The 16,457-nt window shown below is 51.6% G+C and overlaps 1 protein-coding gene across 1 annotated transcript; it reads left to right on the forward strand.

Annotated features, from left to right (window-relative positions):
- The first annotated feature begins 428 nt into the window (after positions 1 to 428).
- On the forward strand, positions 429 to 1,388 carry LOC137153434 (olfactory receptor 14A16-like). The gene has a single exon (XM_067548767.1). The coding sequence runs from the start codon at positions 429 to 431 to the stop codon at positions 1,386 to 1,388; it is 960 nt and encodes a 319-aa protein (XP_067404868.1).
- The last annotated feature ends 15,069 nt before the right edge of the window (positions 1,389 to 16,457 follow it).

The following is a 16,457-nucleotide window of genomic DNA, read 5'->3' on the forward strand; positions in this document are numbered from 1 at the left end:
GGCGGTGCTGGTGTTTTAGTCTATCAGCTTCATGGCCAAGCTGTGAGGTTGGTGATGGTCACGATGGAAGGCCCTTCTTTGCGAGGATTGTTGGATTTGGATTTTGCTTTGTTCCATCCTTCACTCCGCATTTGAACAAGCCACTGCTTGAGAAACAGCCTCAGATGCGGTCAAGTAACAAAGTTCCATTGATTTTAAAGGAGCCGATTCAATGTACACCAGTGTGATAACACTCTGGATTGATTGTCAGCGTGAGGAGCACTGACAACACCTAGTCATTGTAAATGACGAGTGCTCTGCACCTTTGACATTCATACAATCAGATCTCAGGGAAAGGGGAATCCGGGCCATTCCCTTTGTAGCTCTAATCCTAACCATCGCCCGTCTCATTCCCTCCACAGCCATCACACAATGGACTGAGGAAAAAAATGTCCAACCGAACCACCGTGACCGAGTTCCTTCTCCTGAGATTCTCTGACGTTCGGGAGCTGCAGATTTTACACTTTGTGGTGTTTCTCGTGCTTTACCTGGCATCCTTGGTGTGGAACCTTCTCATCATCACAGCCATAGCCCTCGACCATCGTCTTCACACCCCCATGTACTTCTTCTTGATGAATCTGTCGATCGTAGACCTCGGCTCCGTCTCGGTCATCATCCCCAAATCCATGGTCAATTCCCTCATGAACGCCAGGTCCATTTCTTATTCCGGATGTGTCGCCCAAGTCTTTTTTTTCTTATTCTTTATTTCAGCAAATTTTTCCCTATTGACCATCATGGCGTACGACCGATACGTCGCCATCTGCCAACCACTGCACTACGAGATGGTGATGAACAGGGGAGTTTGTTTCCAAATGGCCACCAGTGCCTGGATCACTGGCATTCTGTACTCCGCACTGCACACCGGGAACACTTTCACAGTCTCCTTCTGTGGGGGCAACACGGTAGATCAGTTCTTCTGTGAAGTCCCCCAGCTCCTCAAGCTGGCCTGCTCTGACTCTTACCTCAGTGAAGTTGGAGTTATTGTTTTTGGTGCGTGCTTATCTTTAAGCTGCTTTGTTTTTGTAATTGTGTCGTATGTTCAGATCTTCAGAGCAGTGCTGAGAATCCCCTGTGAGCAGGGCCGGCATAAAGCCTTCTCCACCTGCCTCCCTCACCTCACTGTGGTCACCTTGTTCACTTTCACTGCTATCCTTGCCTACCTGAAACCCACCTCCAGCTCAGCCTCAGGTCTGAATCTCTTAGTGGCTGTTCTCTATTCCGTGTTGCCACCGATGATGAATCCCATCATCTACAGCATGAGGAACAAGGAGATCAACGGTGCATTGAGTAAATGGATGTGCTGGAGGTTATTCATCAAGAATAAAATGTCCATAGGTCTCCTTCGGTAGCAATTTCCTTCAGTGTTTCTTTATAAATATAATCATCTGATGACATTATTGCCTCCATGAGAGCATACTGTGCAATCTGTTTATGAAGAATTGGGTTTTAACACTAGTAAAAATCCAGGAAAATATAACTCAAGAAAAAAGTAATTACTATAGGTTTACGTTAATGCAATTAAGATTGGAATCCATCCATCCATCCATCCATCCATCTGTCCATCCATCATGTACCGCTAGCCATCACCGTAGTATCTGATCACCTTGCTCATACTAACCATAGCAAAGTCCCTTGTGTGGTCGGTGGCTCTTCTAAATATTAAGGATAAAAACACAGACAGAGATATGAGCACATTTGTTCTTTGTGTTTTTTGTTCGTTAGTCACAGTTTTAGTTTATCTTCCCTTAGTTGTTTGTTAGCTTTCTTTGTATCTGTGTTCTAGGTGAGTTTGGAAGGGGGAAGGCCTGGAGAGATGGTCAGTGTTTGGTTAGACAGGATTTTCAATATTTGACTTCTCTTGAGGGTTCCCATATGTCTTCTCTATAATGGGGTTTTCTGAGAGAGCTGTAGGTTTTCTCCCCACAATGATAAAAGGTGCAAAAGAGGTTTCTTCATGGCCAAGTTCCTCCTGAAATGATTATACTGTTGGGATATTATTATGTTATTGATGATGTGTTGAGGGACAAAGAAACTCAGGTGGTGTCTATTTATTATTTTAACCCTCAATGACTATGTCAAAGCTGTATGCAGTGTATCTCTGTCAGTCCCAGGATATTAGAGTGACAAGGTGGGTGAGGTAATATCTTTTATTGGACCAACTTCTGCTGAGGAGAGAGATTAGCTTTCAAGCTACACAAAACTCTTCTTTCCCAGACCCAACAGCTCTGTGTGGCTCAAAAGCTCATCGCTCTCATCTAGAGAAACTGGTCCAAGAAAAGATTTTACTTCACCCACATTCTCTCTGTAAAGCTGTGTCAGTCTGGCTATAATGGAAAGACTGATTTGAAGAGAAACTTTTCCCAGTGTTTTCTAAAGAAAATCTAACTCATAGAATCATGGAATCATAGAAGATGAGGGTTGGACGGGACCTCAGGAGGTCATCTAGTCCAATCCCCTGCTCAAAGCAGGACTAACCTCAGCTATATCATCCCAGCCAAGGTTTTGTCATGCTGGGCCTTAAAAACCCCTAAGGATGGAGTCTCCACCACTTGGCGTAATGAGACCAAATTTGGATTACATGGAAATCACTGGCATTTAGCCCCTCACTTCAAAGGGATTAGGATTTGGCCAATAGCCTATATACACAAATCATCCAGATTTGGCTGAGAGTTCCCTGGAGAAAGTGAGTGTGATGGAGATGTAAGGGTCTGATTTCCCAACTCATCTAGATCACTACCCACGTAGACTAGACCCACTGCAATCATCAGTTTAATACTGATGAGGTTCTAGACCAGAGTCTCTGCACTCAGTAAAGAAAACCCCAACATCTCTGTGCTGCCCCAAAGGTGATGATCTGGGGTTAATGCAGGAACAGGCTACTCCAGGCCTGCTGAGAGTCTGGAGCCGTTACCAATGTGTCGGTGCTAAAAATCCGTTTTCTTCTGCAAACACCTTGGGACATGCTTTGGACCTCTGCCCTGCCTTATTTTTTTCCAGGGATTCTGCCATCCTGTGAGATCCAGGGCAGGTGCTGTTCCCCCTCTGGGGTTTAGGGTCTGCTAGGGCAGGTTGTCAGAGCAGTTTGCTCCAGAGATGAGTTCAGAGCTGAGCTCGCAGCCCTGGAGACTGGATTCAGCTATTTAGCCCCCGAGCAGGGACATGCTGGGCTGTGATCTTGTCTGAAGCCTGCATAAGCCAGGATCAGCACAACAGCTGGGAGGGGTTTTCTGCCTCTGGTCCCATTCAGTCCTTTGTCTCTCACCCAAGCCTGCCCAAGGAGGGGAGCCGGACGCGCCCCTCTGTGGAGTGGATCCCGGTCTGCCAGCAACTGCAGAGAGACTCAGGAAATCCAGGGAAGGACACAGAAACTGCTGCTGGAGAGCTGTTAGTTGGGATGCATCTTGCAGCCAGGCTCCCCCCGCCCCCATGGGTAGATTCTCTGTCCTTGGTGTTGCTTAGAAGATGGATTCCAAGGGAGAGCCTTGAGACCAAGACACCTCAGCTTTTCACAAGTTTCCCCAACACCCCCTGGGGTCGGGTGATCGGCCCTGTCCAGCCAGGGGCATGATTTCTTCCACTTGAGTCAAAGTGCTCACAGGTGCTTAGGCCAGTCCTTTGTTCCTGTATGCAGGCCTCTGCAGGGCATGGAAACAGCTTTGTGTTTGTCTGCATCTGTTCAACCACGTGAGACACACATGTGGGGATATGACACAGCAGAATTTCCTATCTGTGCACATGTATCTGTATCCGTATGTATGACACTGCAGGAAACATGCTTCTACATCTTGCTCTGAAGCACTGGGACGGCCCCGGCTGGAGATAGGACAGTGGGTGGGGTAAGCCAAGGCTTGGAGGTGGCACCAAGTCTGTAGCCCATAGAACTAGCCTGCTTGCTTGCATTATATAGATATGTATCTTTTCTTATAGATTTAAGTATGATTGTGTGATTATAATGATAAATTTATATATATATTTTACTGTAATGCAAGGTACCTTACAGGACATCCTGGATGACAGCTACGTTATTATTATTATACACATATTCGGGAACTAGTGTTGAAAGTGTTGACGGTATAACAAAAACAAGACATATGTGGTCATGTTTGTCCTAAATGAGTTACAAGTTAGTAGACTTACTCGGGACCTTTGGCCTGGACAAGTGTTGAAAGTAATGATGTCAGACCCAAACCAGTACACCACAAAACCCACAGAGGTGAAGTCATGGAATAAGTGATAATGTCATGTACATCCTTAATATTCATGAACCTGCCGGCCTATAGAGTCCAAATATTGACTTAGAAGGAGGACCCACATTCTTGGGGTATAAGAAGGGGAAAATGGTGCTATTTGGTGCGATCGTCATCTACTCTTGCTTGAAGCTTCTTTTACTTAGTGTTAAGATTTCTTCTTCATTCTATACTTAGTCTTATTTGTAGTCTTAGTTTATAGCTCTTAGCTCTCTAGCAGTGCTTATTCCACCCAAGAGTTGAGGAATCAAACATCTCTCTCAACCAGGGAAGGGCGTGAGTATAAGAATCCAAAGCATATCATAGAAATATATATATCATATGAGTCTTTAAAGTTGAGATTGTATTATCCATTATCCATTTGATTGTTTATTTTCTATATCATTTATTTGTCTTAATAAAACTTATAAAAATATACAAACTTGGTTATCATTAGAACCTTCCTGTTGTACACCTGGGGGTCCTTATAAAATTCTTCTGGAGCCTGATTTAGGACAAGAACCTTCTAATCCAAGCAATTGGCAAACCTATAACCCTATTAAATAACTAATACACTTAAAATCAGGCTACAAGTCAAACATTCAGGTGCTCAACTGGCTTCTTCTTGCTCACATGCTCCGGGTCTAACTTTCCCCCACCTCAGACTGGCAGTGAGCTTGGGATTTTTCAGCCTTCCTCTGCAGCCTGTGAGCGGGGGTCAGTTGCCAGGACTAGCTGGTTGTATCTCCTTTAATACTTTCCCTGCCATCGCAGGGGCCTTAGGGACTGGAGCAGAGCAGTCCCTGCTATTCTCCAACCGCAGCACAGAACAGTTTAGCTTCCTGAGGGTTGTAATACCCTTGGTCTAATTTCATTTGCTAGGCGGCAGCCTCAGATATACAGACATTGAGACACGATGAGCTGCCGGTCCCTTCTGGGGACCCCACTGCCCTCTGAGAGCTGGGAAAAGCACCCAGGAGTCCTGGCTCCCAGTCCAGCCCTCTGACCACTAGACCTCACTCCCACTGCCTGTGCTGTGTCAACCCTTGGCACTAACGGAAGCTGTTGGTTGTCCCTCCTGTATCTTTCATGGGAGTTAGAGCCACTTACTTAACCATGGAGACCAGACTGCAAATCCCCTGGGGAATTAGCTTGTTTTGTTGTCTGAACATTTCTCGCTCTGGGTATTGATGATTTGGGGCCACTGGCGGAGCCAATTACAGAGCTGAGAGGAGTTTGCCGCTGGTTCCTGCTTGAAAAGTTGGAGCCAGGCACTTCAAAGCAGAAGTTCTCTCATCTGCTGCGAGAGCTGAGGGCAGATCCCAGGGTAGGAGCAAGGGGCCAGGTGGAGGGTGGAGATGAGTCTCCAGGGTCCGGTCAGCTCCTGGTCTGCGGTGATGAGCAGAGCTATTGAGTCTCAGGTTCCCATGGACCCCTGCTCTGCTGAGAACGACCCTACTCATTACACACGGGACCCACTGCACAGAGCAGGCGGCCATCACGACTGTCCTGGGGTGCCAGGGCAGGGAAGAGGTGCAGAGGGGCCTGGATGGGCTTGGGAGGGGTCTCCTCATCCCAGTGAGATTTCCTCCCACTCGGGGTCAGCCCTTGGTTGGTTGAGGGGGGCGCAAGGGAGCAGAGCTTGGGTCTAGCTCAGTGCCGGGGATGGACCTTCTAAGCAGAGGGAGCATGGGAAAAGGGGGATCTCTGTCTCCGTCTGCAGGGGAGATCCCCCCATTCTGAGGTTCCCTGTCTATGCCCCGCACTCCAGCCACACCAGCCCCTCTCTGCAGGGGGACAGCCCCGTTCTGAGATCCCCTACATGCCACGCAGCAGAGATGCCCGAGTCCCTCACCATAGGGGGAATCGCCCCATGTATAAACCCACAGCACAGCTACACCAGCCACAGGCTTCACCCCCATTTCAGCCATCGTCATACCCAGCCACACCTCACAGTACAACCAGCCAGACCCTCGGCCCAGCCAGGGCACTGCCCCCCACTCCAGCCAGGCCGCTCACCCCCACGCTGTCCAGCCCCCAGCCAGACCCCTAAACCCCACTCCATCGAGCCCCCCAGCCAGGCTCCTGAACCCACTGTCCCCTCCCCCCAGCCAGTCTCTTCATGCCCAATCTGCCCAGACCCCCAGCCTGGCCCCTCGGCCATACACTGTCAAGCCCCCCCACCCTCAGCCTGGCCCCTTAACCAATCTTTCCTTCCCCCCATATAGGCCTTACACCCTCACTGCACCCAGCCCCCCACCCAGGCTGGCCACTTACCACCATTTTTTCCAGCTTCCCAAACCAGGCCCTACATCCCCCCTCTGTCCAGCCGCCCCATCCCCATCCAGGCCCTTCACTCCCACTCTGCCCAGCCCCTACAACCAGACCCCTCACCCCCACTCCATCAGGTCACCCAGCCAGGCCCCCAGCCCCACTCTGTGCTGTCCCCAGCCAGACCCTTCACCCCAACTCCATCAACCCCTCCTCCAGCAAGGGCCCTGGACTCCATTCTGTCTAGCCCCCACAGCCAGGCATCTCACCCCCACACTATCCAGCCCCACAGCTGGGCCCCTCCCCACCGTTCTTTCCAGCCCCCCAGCCTGGCTGGTCACCCCAACTTCATCCAGCACCCCCAGCCTGCCCTGTTACCCTGCCCCTCCATCCAGCACCCCCGGCCCCCTCCAGGCCCCTCTCCACCACTCCAGCCAGCCCCCAGGAGATTGCCCTGCTTATTTCAGCAAAAGCGGGAAAAGCCGGATTTTCAGTGGCGAGTTTTTCACTTTTCCAGTTTTCTCCCCGTTGGGTTCGGCCCAGTGCAGGGGCTAGCAGCCGAGCAGAGCGGGGACAGGGCCCAGCCGGGAACAGCTTGGCCTAGAGCAGCAGGGAATCGTGCGACCTTCTAGCTCATTAATAAAGATGTTTAACGAGGGGAAGGCTGAGTACAGGACCCACACGATGGTTTTGCCTAGACAGGGTTTTGCCTGGTGCCGTGGGGCGGGGTGCGTCTCTGCTGCTGCCTGCTGGGGGAATGGACCCTGCTCAGAGGGTGAAGAGAGCCAGAGAGCCCCGCACCTCCTAGAAGACAGAGCATGGCCTTAGCCGGGATTCACCGTGTGTCTGGGGGCTGGGGCTATCAATGCAGCTCATCTTGACACCCCCCAAGTCTTGGGGGGCTGTGTGTGTTGTGGGAGGGCTGTGGGAGGGGGGGACGGACTCTGTGGAAGGCTGTGGGTGAGAAAGGACAACGTGGGGGAGCTGTGTGTATGTGTGAGGGGAAATCTGTGGGGGGTGTTTGTCTTGGTGCTCTGTGGGAGGCTGGAGGGGGGGGATTCTCCCTGGCACTCCCCTGGGTGACCGCAGAGAATTCAGGCATCAGATCCAGACCTGGCTGCTCCTGCACCCAGAGACCACGTCCCAGGGACCCAGCGGCTCAGAGAGCAGGTATCAGCCCCTCTCGTCCAGCTCCCTTTATAGCAGAGATGGAGGGAGGCGGCTGAATTCTCACAGCCAGGTGGGTTTTCACACACAACGGCCTCTCGCTGCAATTCTTCCCTGGCTGCTGTGCTCTTCTGCCACCCGCCCCTCCCTGCCCCCGCCGCTAACCGGGCCATGCACCAATTCCGGCAGGAATCTAGGAGGAGGTTTCTAACCATCAGAGCAGAAAGGTTCTGCAAAAGCCTCCCAGTCAGAGCTGTGAGTGAGCAACCTTAAGAGAGAGGTGGAGATATGTCTGAGTGGGATTGTAGGAGGTGGTTGTTTGTGATGGTGGGGGCAGTAAAAGTCCCATGCTCCTAAAGCTCATGCTTCAGGGTTTCAGATGGCATTGGCAGGGGTCAGGAAGGGATTTCCACCCTGATTCCCCACCTCTTCTCCTTTTCAGTGCAGGTGTTAGAGCTTGCAGTAAGCATCTCCCAGTCCTCCTTGTAATGCCCTAGTAAAACCAGAGAAGACCCTATTTTACAGCCTCCCCCAATTCAGCCTCCCCCAGTGTAACTCAAGCTGTGAATTTAAATTGATACAGTTAAAGGAAAGTAAAAAGTGAGGTGGATGTTCTTAATTCAGTTTAAACCAGATTATTTTGGTTTAGTTTAAATCACTTAGGAATCGGTTTTAGTTGACCTGAAATCAGCTTCTTTGAGACAAAGTCAGTTTGTCCACACACTAGTTTAGTTATGTCACTTTAATAGCCCGGTCAAGTTATGCCAGTTGCTAAGGCCTAAATTGTTAAGAGAGGAACATTTTCATACTGTCCTTCAGCAAACAGCAGATTTATGTTTCAGACGGACAGGCAGACAGCTCGGTAAATGTAAGAAGTGACGGTGAAGATAGATTGTTAGACGCACAGATCGAGATGGCCAGTGCTTCATTTCTAATGAAAGAGGTGCCAGGGCTCAAGCGAGTCTTTTACTCTCATAACAGGCGCAGCACAAATTCAGAACTGGATCTGTCTGAGTTTAAAAGAAACAAAAAACGCTTTAAAACATTTTGGGTGGGCTTTTTTTTCGCTTTCATAATGAAACAAGAAAAGAAAAAAAAATCCTTTACAGTTCCTTTGTAGCGCCCATTATCCATCCCCCCGACCGGCCAGTCCCTGGAGACTGGGCCAGACCAGCAACCCCTACCGCCCCCCAGCAGGGTCTCCCCCAGAGCTTCCTTCTTTGCAGATCACCTTTAAAAAGAGATTCTGGCCACTTGTTTGGCCTTGCTCTGGTGTCTGTCTTGAAGAGCAGTCAGAGCTTTCCCTCACCTGTGTATTGGTAGATCACACCTTCGCTACACCTTGAAACATTGTAACGACATCCCTTCTCTTTTCACAGCAATAAAGACAAACCCATCTCATGGCGGGCAGGCAAAAGGAACACACTGTGTCTTTGTTCTTTACGAACATGTGTACCGCATGGACTTTAACTTTCAGGCAGGCCCAGAGACCCAGAATCCCATCTTAGGCAGATACACAGGCCTAAATACGTCTATGAACTTACATTACATACTGAAACCCTCACAGATAGAGTATACTGGACTGTCAGAAAGCCATTGAGAAGGGCCCTCAAAGGGAAAACACGTGTCCGGTTCTATCCTGGACAGTCCGCTTTTTCCAGCTTTCAGAAGGCAGCAGTGTCCCATGAGTTAGAGGTAGGAGAGATGGATTGTCATCACTCCCGGGTCAGAGTTTCAGGACAGACAGGGACCACCAGATCACCGAGTCTCAACTTCTTTACATCCCAGGCCACCAACCCAACCCACCGACTGAAACTAGACCGAAGTAGGACCACCCACAGGAGACTAAACTATGATGTGCCAGAGACAGAGATTAGCAAGGATGGATGGGCACTGGTCCCTAAGGCCCCCACCATGGCATGGAAATGATTAAGTGAGAGACACGCAGAGAACCCTGGCGAGTGACCCATGCCCCATGCAGCAGAGGAAGATGCAAAGCCTCCAAGGTCACCACCAATCTGACCAGGGTGATGCCCTGCCCTCCACCCCAGCACAACAGCGACCCCATCATAAAATTCCACTTGTGGATTTGCCCAGCTCTTCCTTCAAACAAATTGTTTATCCCGACAACTCCAAGTGGGCTTGAGGGTGTCGGAACCTGCTGCTAGGACTCCTGGGTTCTAGCCGCGCTCTGGGAGGGGGCGAGGTCCGTTACATACAAATACGACGTCATCCAGATATCAGTCCCAGCTGCACAAGAGTCTGTCTCTGGCCATCACCGGGTTTGCTCTTCACTGCCAGCAGAAAACAGGAGAGCAGGACATGGCTATCTGGAGGTAAGCGTGAGAACACCTTTGCCCAGGTAACCCTCTTGAAAGGCAGCTGCACAAAAAGGGCAGAGATGGGCGGCAGCCTCCCTGCACGCACACTCGGTTTGCTCTCCTACCCTCTGCGCGCACACACACACACACACACACACTGAGCACTGTCACACTGACTGTGCACATGCAGTCCATTTTCAGATGACAAGTTACTCCTACAGATCATGCAAAATGCTGTGTGCCTTCCCCCTGCCGGACTGAAGCCAGCATGCTATAAAATTCACTGCAACATGCAGATGCTCCGATATTATGGCAGTGGAGGGCATGTAAGAACCTAGATAGCTAGCTGTGAGTGTATAGGGCTGGATAGATAGACAGGAAAGTGTGCATGGACCTCATTAGACTGAGGGGTATGCAAGGAGACAGGTAGGAAAATAGACCCATTTGATTTTCCTATAGGAGTCCAATAGGGAGTTAATACAGATGGGATGTGTGTTAACTCTCTTTGGATCAACTTGGTCTGGTGCTGAGGACCAGCCAATAGAAGTGCTGTGCTCCAGGGAAAGAGATGCAAACATGAGCCATTGGTAATTTTGTCATTCTCTATGGAGTTGGAAATCTTCATTATTTTGTTCTTCTGATAGGTAATAATTATAAATCAGACAGGCCTGGCCCTCAAGACTATCTATCTATCTATCTATCTATCTATCTATCTATCTATCTATCTATCTACCTATCTGTAGGAAGGCGCAGTGGCCTTCCTCTGAGCCTGGGCCCGCGGAAGGGCCGCAAGCACCCAAACAGGTCCTAGACAGGCCGGCAGCCCAGTCTGCCCGGCAACCAGACAGCTGGGCTCCGATAGGTCCGGCCAGTCGGCCAACCCGGCAGCAGGGGGGCGGGGCCTCAGGGAGGACGGCAGCCATAAAAAGCAGGCCCCGTAGCTCAGAAGGAGGAAGGCTGCCGACGGAGGCAGACGTACTGTCTCGCCGGCTGCAGCGAAGGGCCGAACCACACTAGGCCTCCGTCTCAGGTAACCCTCTCCTGGCCTTGAGGCCCCCGGAGCAACGCCGGCAGCCTGCCTCTAAGGCCTGGATCGGGCCTCCGGGCCGCCTGGACTGGCCGAGGCCTGCAGGCCCGAAGCGCTGGGCCCAGCCTCGGGGCCACAGAGACTGGGACGAGCTCCCTGAACCGGAGAGCTGGGAGTTCGGCCCGGAAGCTGGTCTGGACTTGGAGGAAACTGCCGGATGCCCAACCCCTGGAGGCAGGACCAGACCTGGAGGAGTTGACGGAGGCTGAACCCTACCCCCAGCCCTGCGATCTGGAGGAGCTGCCCCTCGCCGAGGAGCTTCCCAGTTTACCCCCTGTGGACGCAGAGGGACTGACTGGTCTACCCCATGCGGTGTACCCCGGCAACCCGGAGGAACCGGCAGACACAGGTACCGGGGAACCCGTGGAGGAAGAAGCCCAGGGGCAGCCAGAGGTGTGGCTATACTAGGGGTAAGCCCCATTGGCGTGTTGTGGCGGGAGCCCCGCCGACTGAGTGTCAACACCCATGCCACTGCTAGGGCCCTGGGCTGGGACGCAGTGGAGTTGGGTGGGCCTGCGTCCCCCTCCCCTCCCCCGATCCTTGCCAACCCCAAAGAGTGGATAGCGTCTACCGCTCCCCTGACTCGAGGTCACTGCTCCTTGCTCGCCCGCCCTGCCTGGGGGCCGGGGCGAAAGACTCCTTGCTCGCCCGCCCTGCCTGGGGGCCGGGGCGAAAGACTCCTTGCTCGCCCGCCCTGCCTGGGGGCCGGGGCGAAAGACTCCTTGCTCACCCGCCCTGCCTGGGGGCCGGGGCGAAAGACTCCAAAACTTAACTTTCCCCTGTTGAAATAGGAAGGCGCAGTGACCTTCCGCCGAGCTTGGGCCCGCGGAAAAGCCGCCAGGACTGGACTGGGCAGGAGCCCGTCCTACACGTGGTGGAGAATGCAGGCAGTCTTCCCCCCTGACTAAAAGGGGGACTGCCCGGGCTGACTCTCCCTAGTAGTGGAGACATCGACCGACCCGACCGGCATGGATGTCAAGAAACTGATTAAGTGGTGGACCGAGGCACAACAGCAGCAACAGATGGCCCAACTACAGCAGCAACAGCAGCTCCTACAAACCCTCGGCTCCCAGCAGCAGCAACTGTTGCGAGACCTGTGGCCCCAGCAGCAGGAGCTCCAGTGGCAACTCATGCAGCAGCTGAGTGGCTGTATGGGGCTGACCAGCCCCGGGCTGGACGAGGCTTCAGGCTGAGGCTCACCCGTCACCTGGCTTCAGCCACACCTCACAAAAATGGGACCCTCAGATGACCCCGAGGCATTTCTGGTGACATTCGAACGGGTGGCCACGGCCGCGGGTTGAGACCCGACCCGGTGGGCAATCCTCCTGGCCCCATACTTGACTGGGGCCTCCCAGGCGGCCTATCGGGCCCTTGGCAGTGAAGAGGCACAGGACTACGTGACTGTGAGGGCTGCAATTATGGACGCTCTCGACATTAGCCCAGAGACCTACAGACGGCGGTTTCGGGAGAAGACTTTTCCCCCCGGAGCCCAACCCCGGGCCGTGGCCCAGGAGCTCCGGGACGCCGGCTGGCGCTGGCTCCAACCCGAGCAGAACACGGCGTCCGCCGTAGCGGAGCAGGTAATTTTAGAACAGTTTTTACATATCTTGCTAACCCAGGGAAGGACCTGGGTGATCAGGCACCACCCCACCACCCTGATGGGGGTGGTTCGCCTGATGGAGGACTATCTGGCCGCTGAGAGGCCCATGGGACCCATGGCTACAGGCCCTGGCCGGGCCGGGCCTGTTGGGACAGGGAAATCCTCGCCCGGGCCGAACCCCCGACCGCCCAAGAGTTTGGAGCCCAGCCGCAGCCGGCCTCTGAATCAACCGCCTCAGGGGCCCGGGGACCCAGGACCCTGCTTCGCGTGTGGCCAGCAGGGGCAGACGTACTTTAACGCCAGCTGCAGCAAAGGGCCGAACCACGCCAGGCCTCTGCCCCAGGTAACCCTCCCCCGGCCTTGAGGCCCCAAGAGCGACGCCCGAAGCCCACCTCGAAGGCCTGGGTCGGGCCTCCGGGCCCCCTGGACTGGCCGAGGCCTGCAGGCCCGAAGTGATGGGCCCAGCCTCGGGGCTGCAGAGACTGGGACGAGCTCCCTGAACCGGAGAGCTGGGAGTTCCGCCCGGAAGCTGGTCTGGACCTGGAGGAGCTGCCGGACGCCCAACCCCTGGAGGCAGGACCAGACCTGGAGGAGATGACGGAGGCTGAACCCCACCCCCAGCCCTGCGATCTGGAGGAGCTGCCCCTCGCTGAGGAGCTTCCCACTCTACCCCCCGTGGACGCAGAAGGACTGACTGGTCTACCCCATGCGGTGTACCCCGGTGACCCGGAGGAACAGGCAGACACAGGTACCGGGGAACCCGTGGAGGAAGAAGCCCAGGGGCAGCCAGAGGTGTGGCTGTACTAGGGGTAAGCCCTGTCGGCGTGTTGTGGCAGGAGCCCCGCCGACTGAGTGGCAACACCCGTGCCACTGCTAGGGCCCTGGGCTGGGACGCAGTGGAGTTGGGTGGGCCTGCGTCCCCCTCCCCTCCCCCCGATCCTTGCCAACCCCAAAGAGTGGATAGCATCTACCGCTCCCCTGACTCGAGGTCACTGCTCCTTGCTCACCCGCCCTGCCTGGGGCCGGGGCAAAAGACTCCAAAACTTAGCATTCCCCCGTTGAAATAGGAAGGCGCAGTGACCTTCCGCCAAGCTTGGGCCCCCGGAAGGGCCGCCAGGACTGGACCGGGCAGAAGCCCGTCCTACACTATCTTTCTATCTATCTATCTATCCTGCAGCAAAACTAAAATTTTCTCTTGGAAAATTTTGCTTTTGTGAAAAGGCCCTTTCTCCCCCGTCAACAGACCATTCCCAAGAAGACTAGCGCTCCTGGTGACCATGCTCTACTTCCATTAGGTTCTTCAAGCCCAGAATAGGACCTCATAGTTGTGGAGGCTCCTCAACACTCATTCAACATGGGCACATGGAAAAGGACCATGATCATAGAATCATAGAGTTGGAAGGGACCTCAGGAGGCTCAAAGCAGGACTAACCCGAGCTAAATAATCCCAGCGAGGCTTTTGACAAACCGGAGCTTAAAAACCTCTAAATATGGAGATTCCACCACCTCCCTAGGTAACCCATTCCAGTGCTTCACCACCCTCCTAGTAAAAAACTTTTTCCTAATGTCCAACCTAGACCTCCCCCACTGCAACTTGAGACCGTTGCTCCTTGTTCTGTCATCTGCCACCACTGAGAACAGCCTAGCTCCATCCTCCCTGGAACCCCCTTCCAGGTAGTTAAAGGCTGCTATCAAATCCCCCCTCATTATTCTCTTTTGCAGACTAAACAAGCCTAGTTCCTTCAGCCTCTCTTCATAAGTCTTGTGCTCCAGCCCCCTAATCATTTTTGTTGCCCTCCGCTGGACTCGCTCCAATTTTCCACATCCTTTTTGTAGTGGGGGACCCAAAACTGGACACAATACTCCAAATGCGGCCTCACCAATGCCGAATAGAGGGGAATAATCACTTCCCGCGACCTGCTGGCAATGCTCCTCCTAATGCAGCCCAATATGCTATTAGCCTTCTTGGCAACCAGGGCACACTGCTGACTCATATACAGCTTCTTATCCACTGTTACCCCCAGGTCCTTTTCTGCAGAACTGCTACCTAGCCTGTCGGTCCCCAGTCTGTAGCTGTGCATGGGATTCTTCCTTCCTAAGTGGAGGACTCTGCACTTTTCTTTTGGCCCAATCCTCCAGTTTGTTTAGGTCCTTCTGTATCCTATCCCTACCTTCCTGGGTATCTACCACTCCCTCCAGCTTAGTGTCATCCGCAAACTTGCTGAGGGTGCAATCTACCCCATCCTCCAGATCATTAATAAAGATGTTGAACAAAACCGGCCCCAGGACCGACCCCTGGGGAACTCCGCTTGTGACAGGTTGATGATGCAGTTCTTTTGGAAGGAGTTGTTGAAAATAGCAAGGGGGTTTGCTCTTTGTTTTAATCTCTCTAACTAGAGGCAATTCTTGAGGTGGAGTTACTGGAGTGTGGGCTGAGACTTCTAAGAGAGGGGGATTGCCTGTGTGTCATTTGTGACCACCTGTGTTCCAGGACTGGAGTATACAGTGTAAACAAATAAATTGCAGAAGAAAATATTCATAGTTTCTCCTTCAATGATAAGCCAACCTGCATGGCCTCAACATCAGATAGCTAGAAAGACAGACAGACAGACAGATATGAGAGTGTATACTAATGGTACCTAAGGATGATCTCATTGAAGTTGACAGGAGCTGCAGGTGCTCAGTGCTTCGGACATATCAGGCCCAAGATATTGGAAGCTGAGTGCTCAATAATTAATCCAGTTTAAAGCTGGGAAACGTGTTAGTCATACTGACACTGAGTACTTTTAAGGTAAATTTTCCCTTGCTCCCCTCAACTCCCTGCCAACTTTTCTTTTCTTATTTAGCAGTTTTGCGGAGCTTGGGGGCACGTTGCTTTCATTGAAAACTGAATTTTTGTGGCACAAAATTTCCAATAAAATCTACATTTGAAGAAAACAAATCTTCCAAACCTTCCCAGACCATTTTTTACCAGATCTACCAAAAATTAGCATATATGTTAATGTAATTACCATTATTTTTTTTTAATTTTAAATCAAATTTGCAATAAAAATATTTTAAGATGGCGGCGCTAGTTGAAGTAGTGAAAATTCACTTCAGTTTTTGTTGGCTGTTTAAGACACAAAGAACAGTTTCGACATGTGTTTTTTCTGCCAACATAGTCTCAGAAGTCACTTAACTGTTGCCTCCTTCTTATTAAAAGCTTTAACAGAAGCCACCCGAGGCACCAGACTATTAAAAACCATGTGAAAATTCCTGTGAATCTTTGTCAAAAGAAAACAATCAGCTCTCACTTTGTCTGAAATTTTGACTATGATCAAATAAACATTTTAAAATGTTTTTAATTTGGAGAAATTCCTCTTTCCTCTCCCTTTTCTCACATTCTAATTTTCCCAATTTTTTTAAATTATCCCTCCATCTTCCCCCCACTCACACACTTTCTCTTAGTTTTCAGGTCTTGGTTCTTGTTCTTTTAAAGGCAGGGAGAAGAAGGATGTAGAAAGTATAATTTTCTCTGACTTTCAAATTTTCTTTTGCTTTTTCATGTTTCAAAGAAAGAGAGAAAGAGATTAAAATAAAAAGATTTTTTTCACAATTTACCACTGGGGAAGGGAATTAAAATATATGAGAAAGTAGCTCAAAACGGCTCTTCACAGGGATGTTAGTAGGAAATAGCTTGGGTGTGAATTTAAAGTGCAATTGTTATTCTGCACTGACGCTCCTATTGCACACCAATATGATTTGCA

This window comes from Emydura macquarii, unplaced genomic scaffold (genome assembly GCF_026122565.2).
Source record: "Emydura macquarii macquarii isolate MOO-44397 ecotype Brisbane River unplaced genomic scaffold, CSIRO-AGI_Emac_v2 contig_244, whole genome shotgun sequence".
Classification (NCBI taxonomy): Eukaryota; Metazoa; Chordata; order Testudines; family Chelidae; genus Emydura; species Emydura macquarii.

Excerpts from the sequence above, each read along its gene's own strand:
- LOC137153434 (XM_067548767.1), top strand. The coding sequence starts at position 429 with ATGTCCAACCGAACCACCGTGACCGAGTTCCTTCTCCTGAGATTCTCT.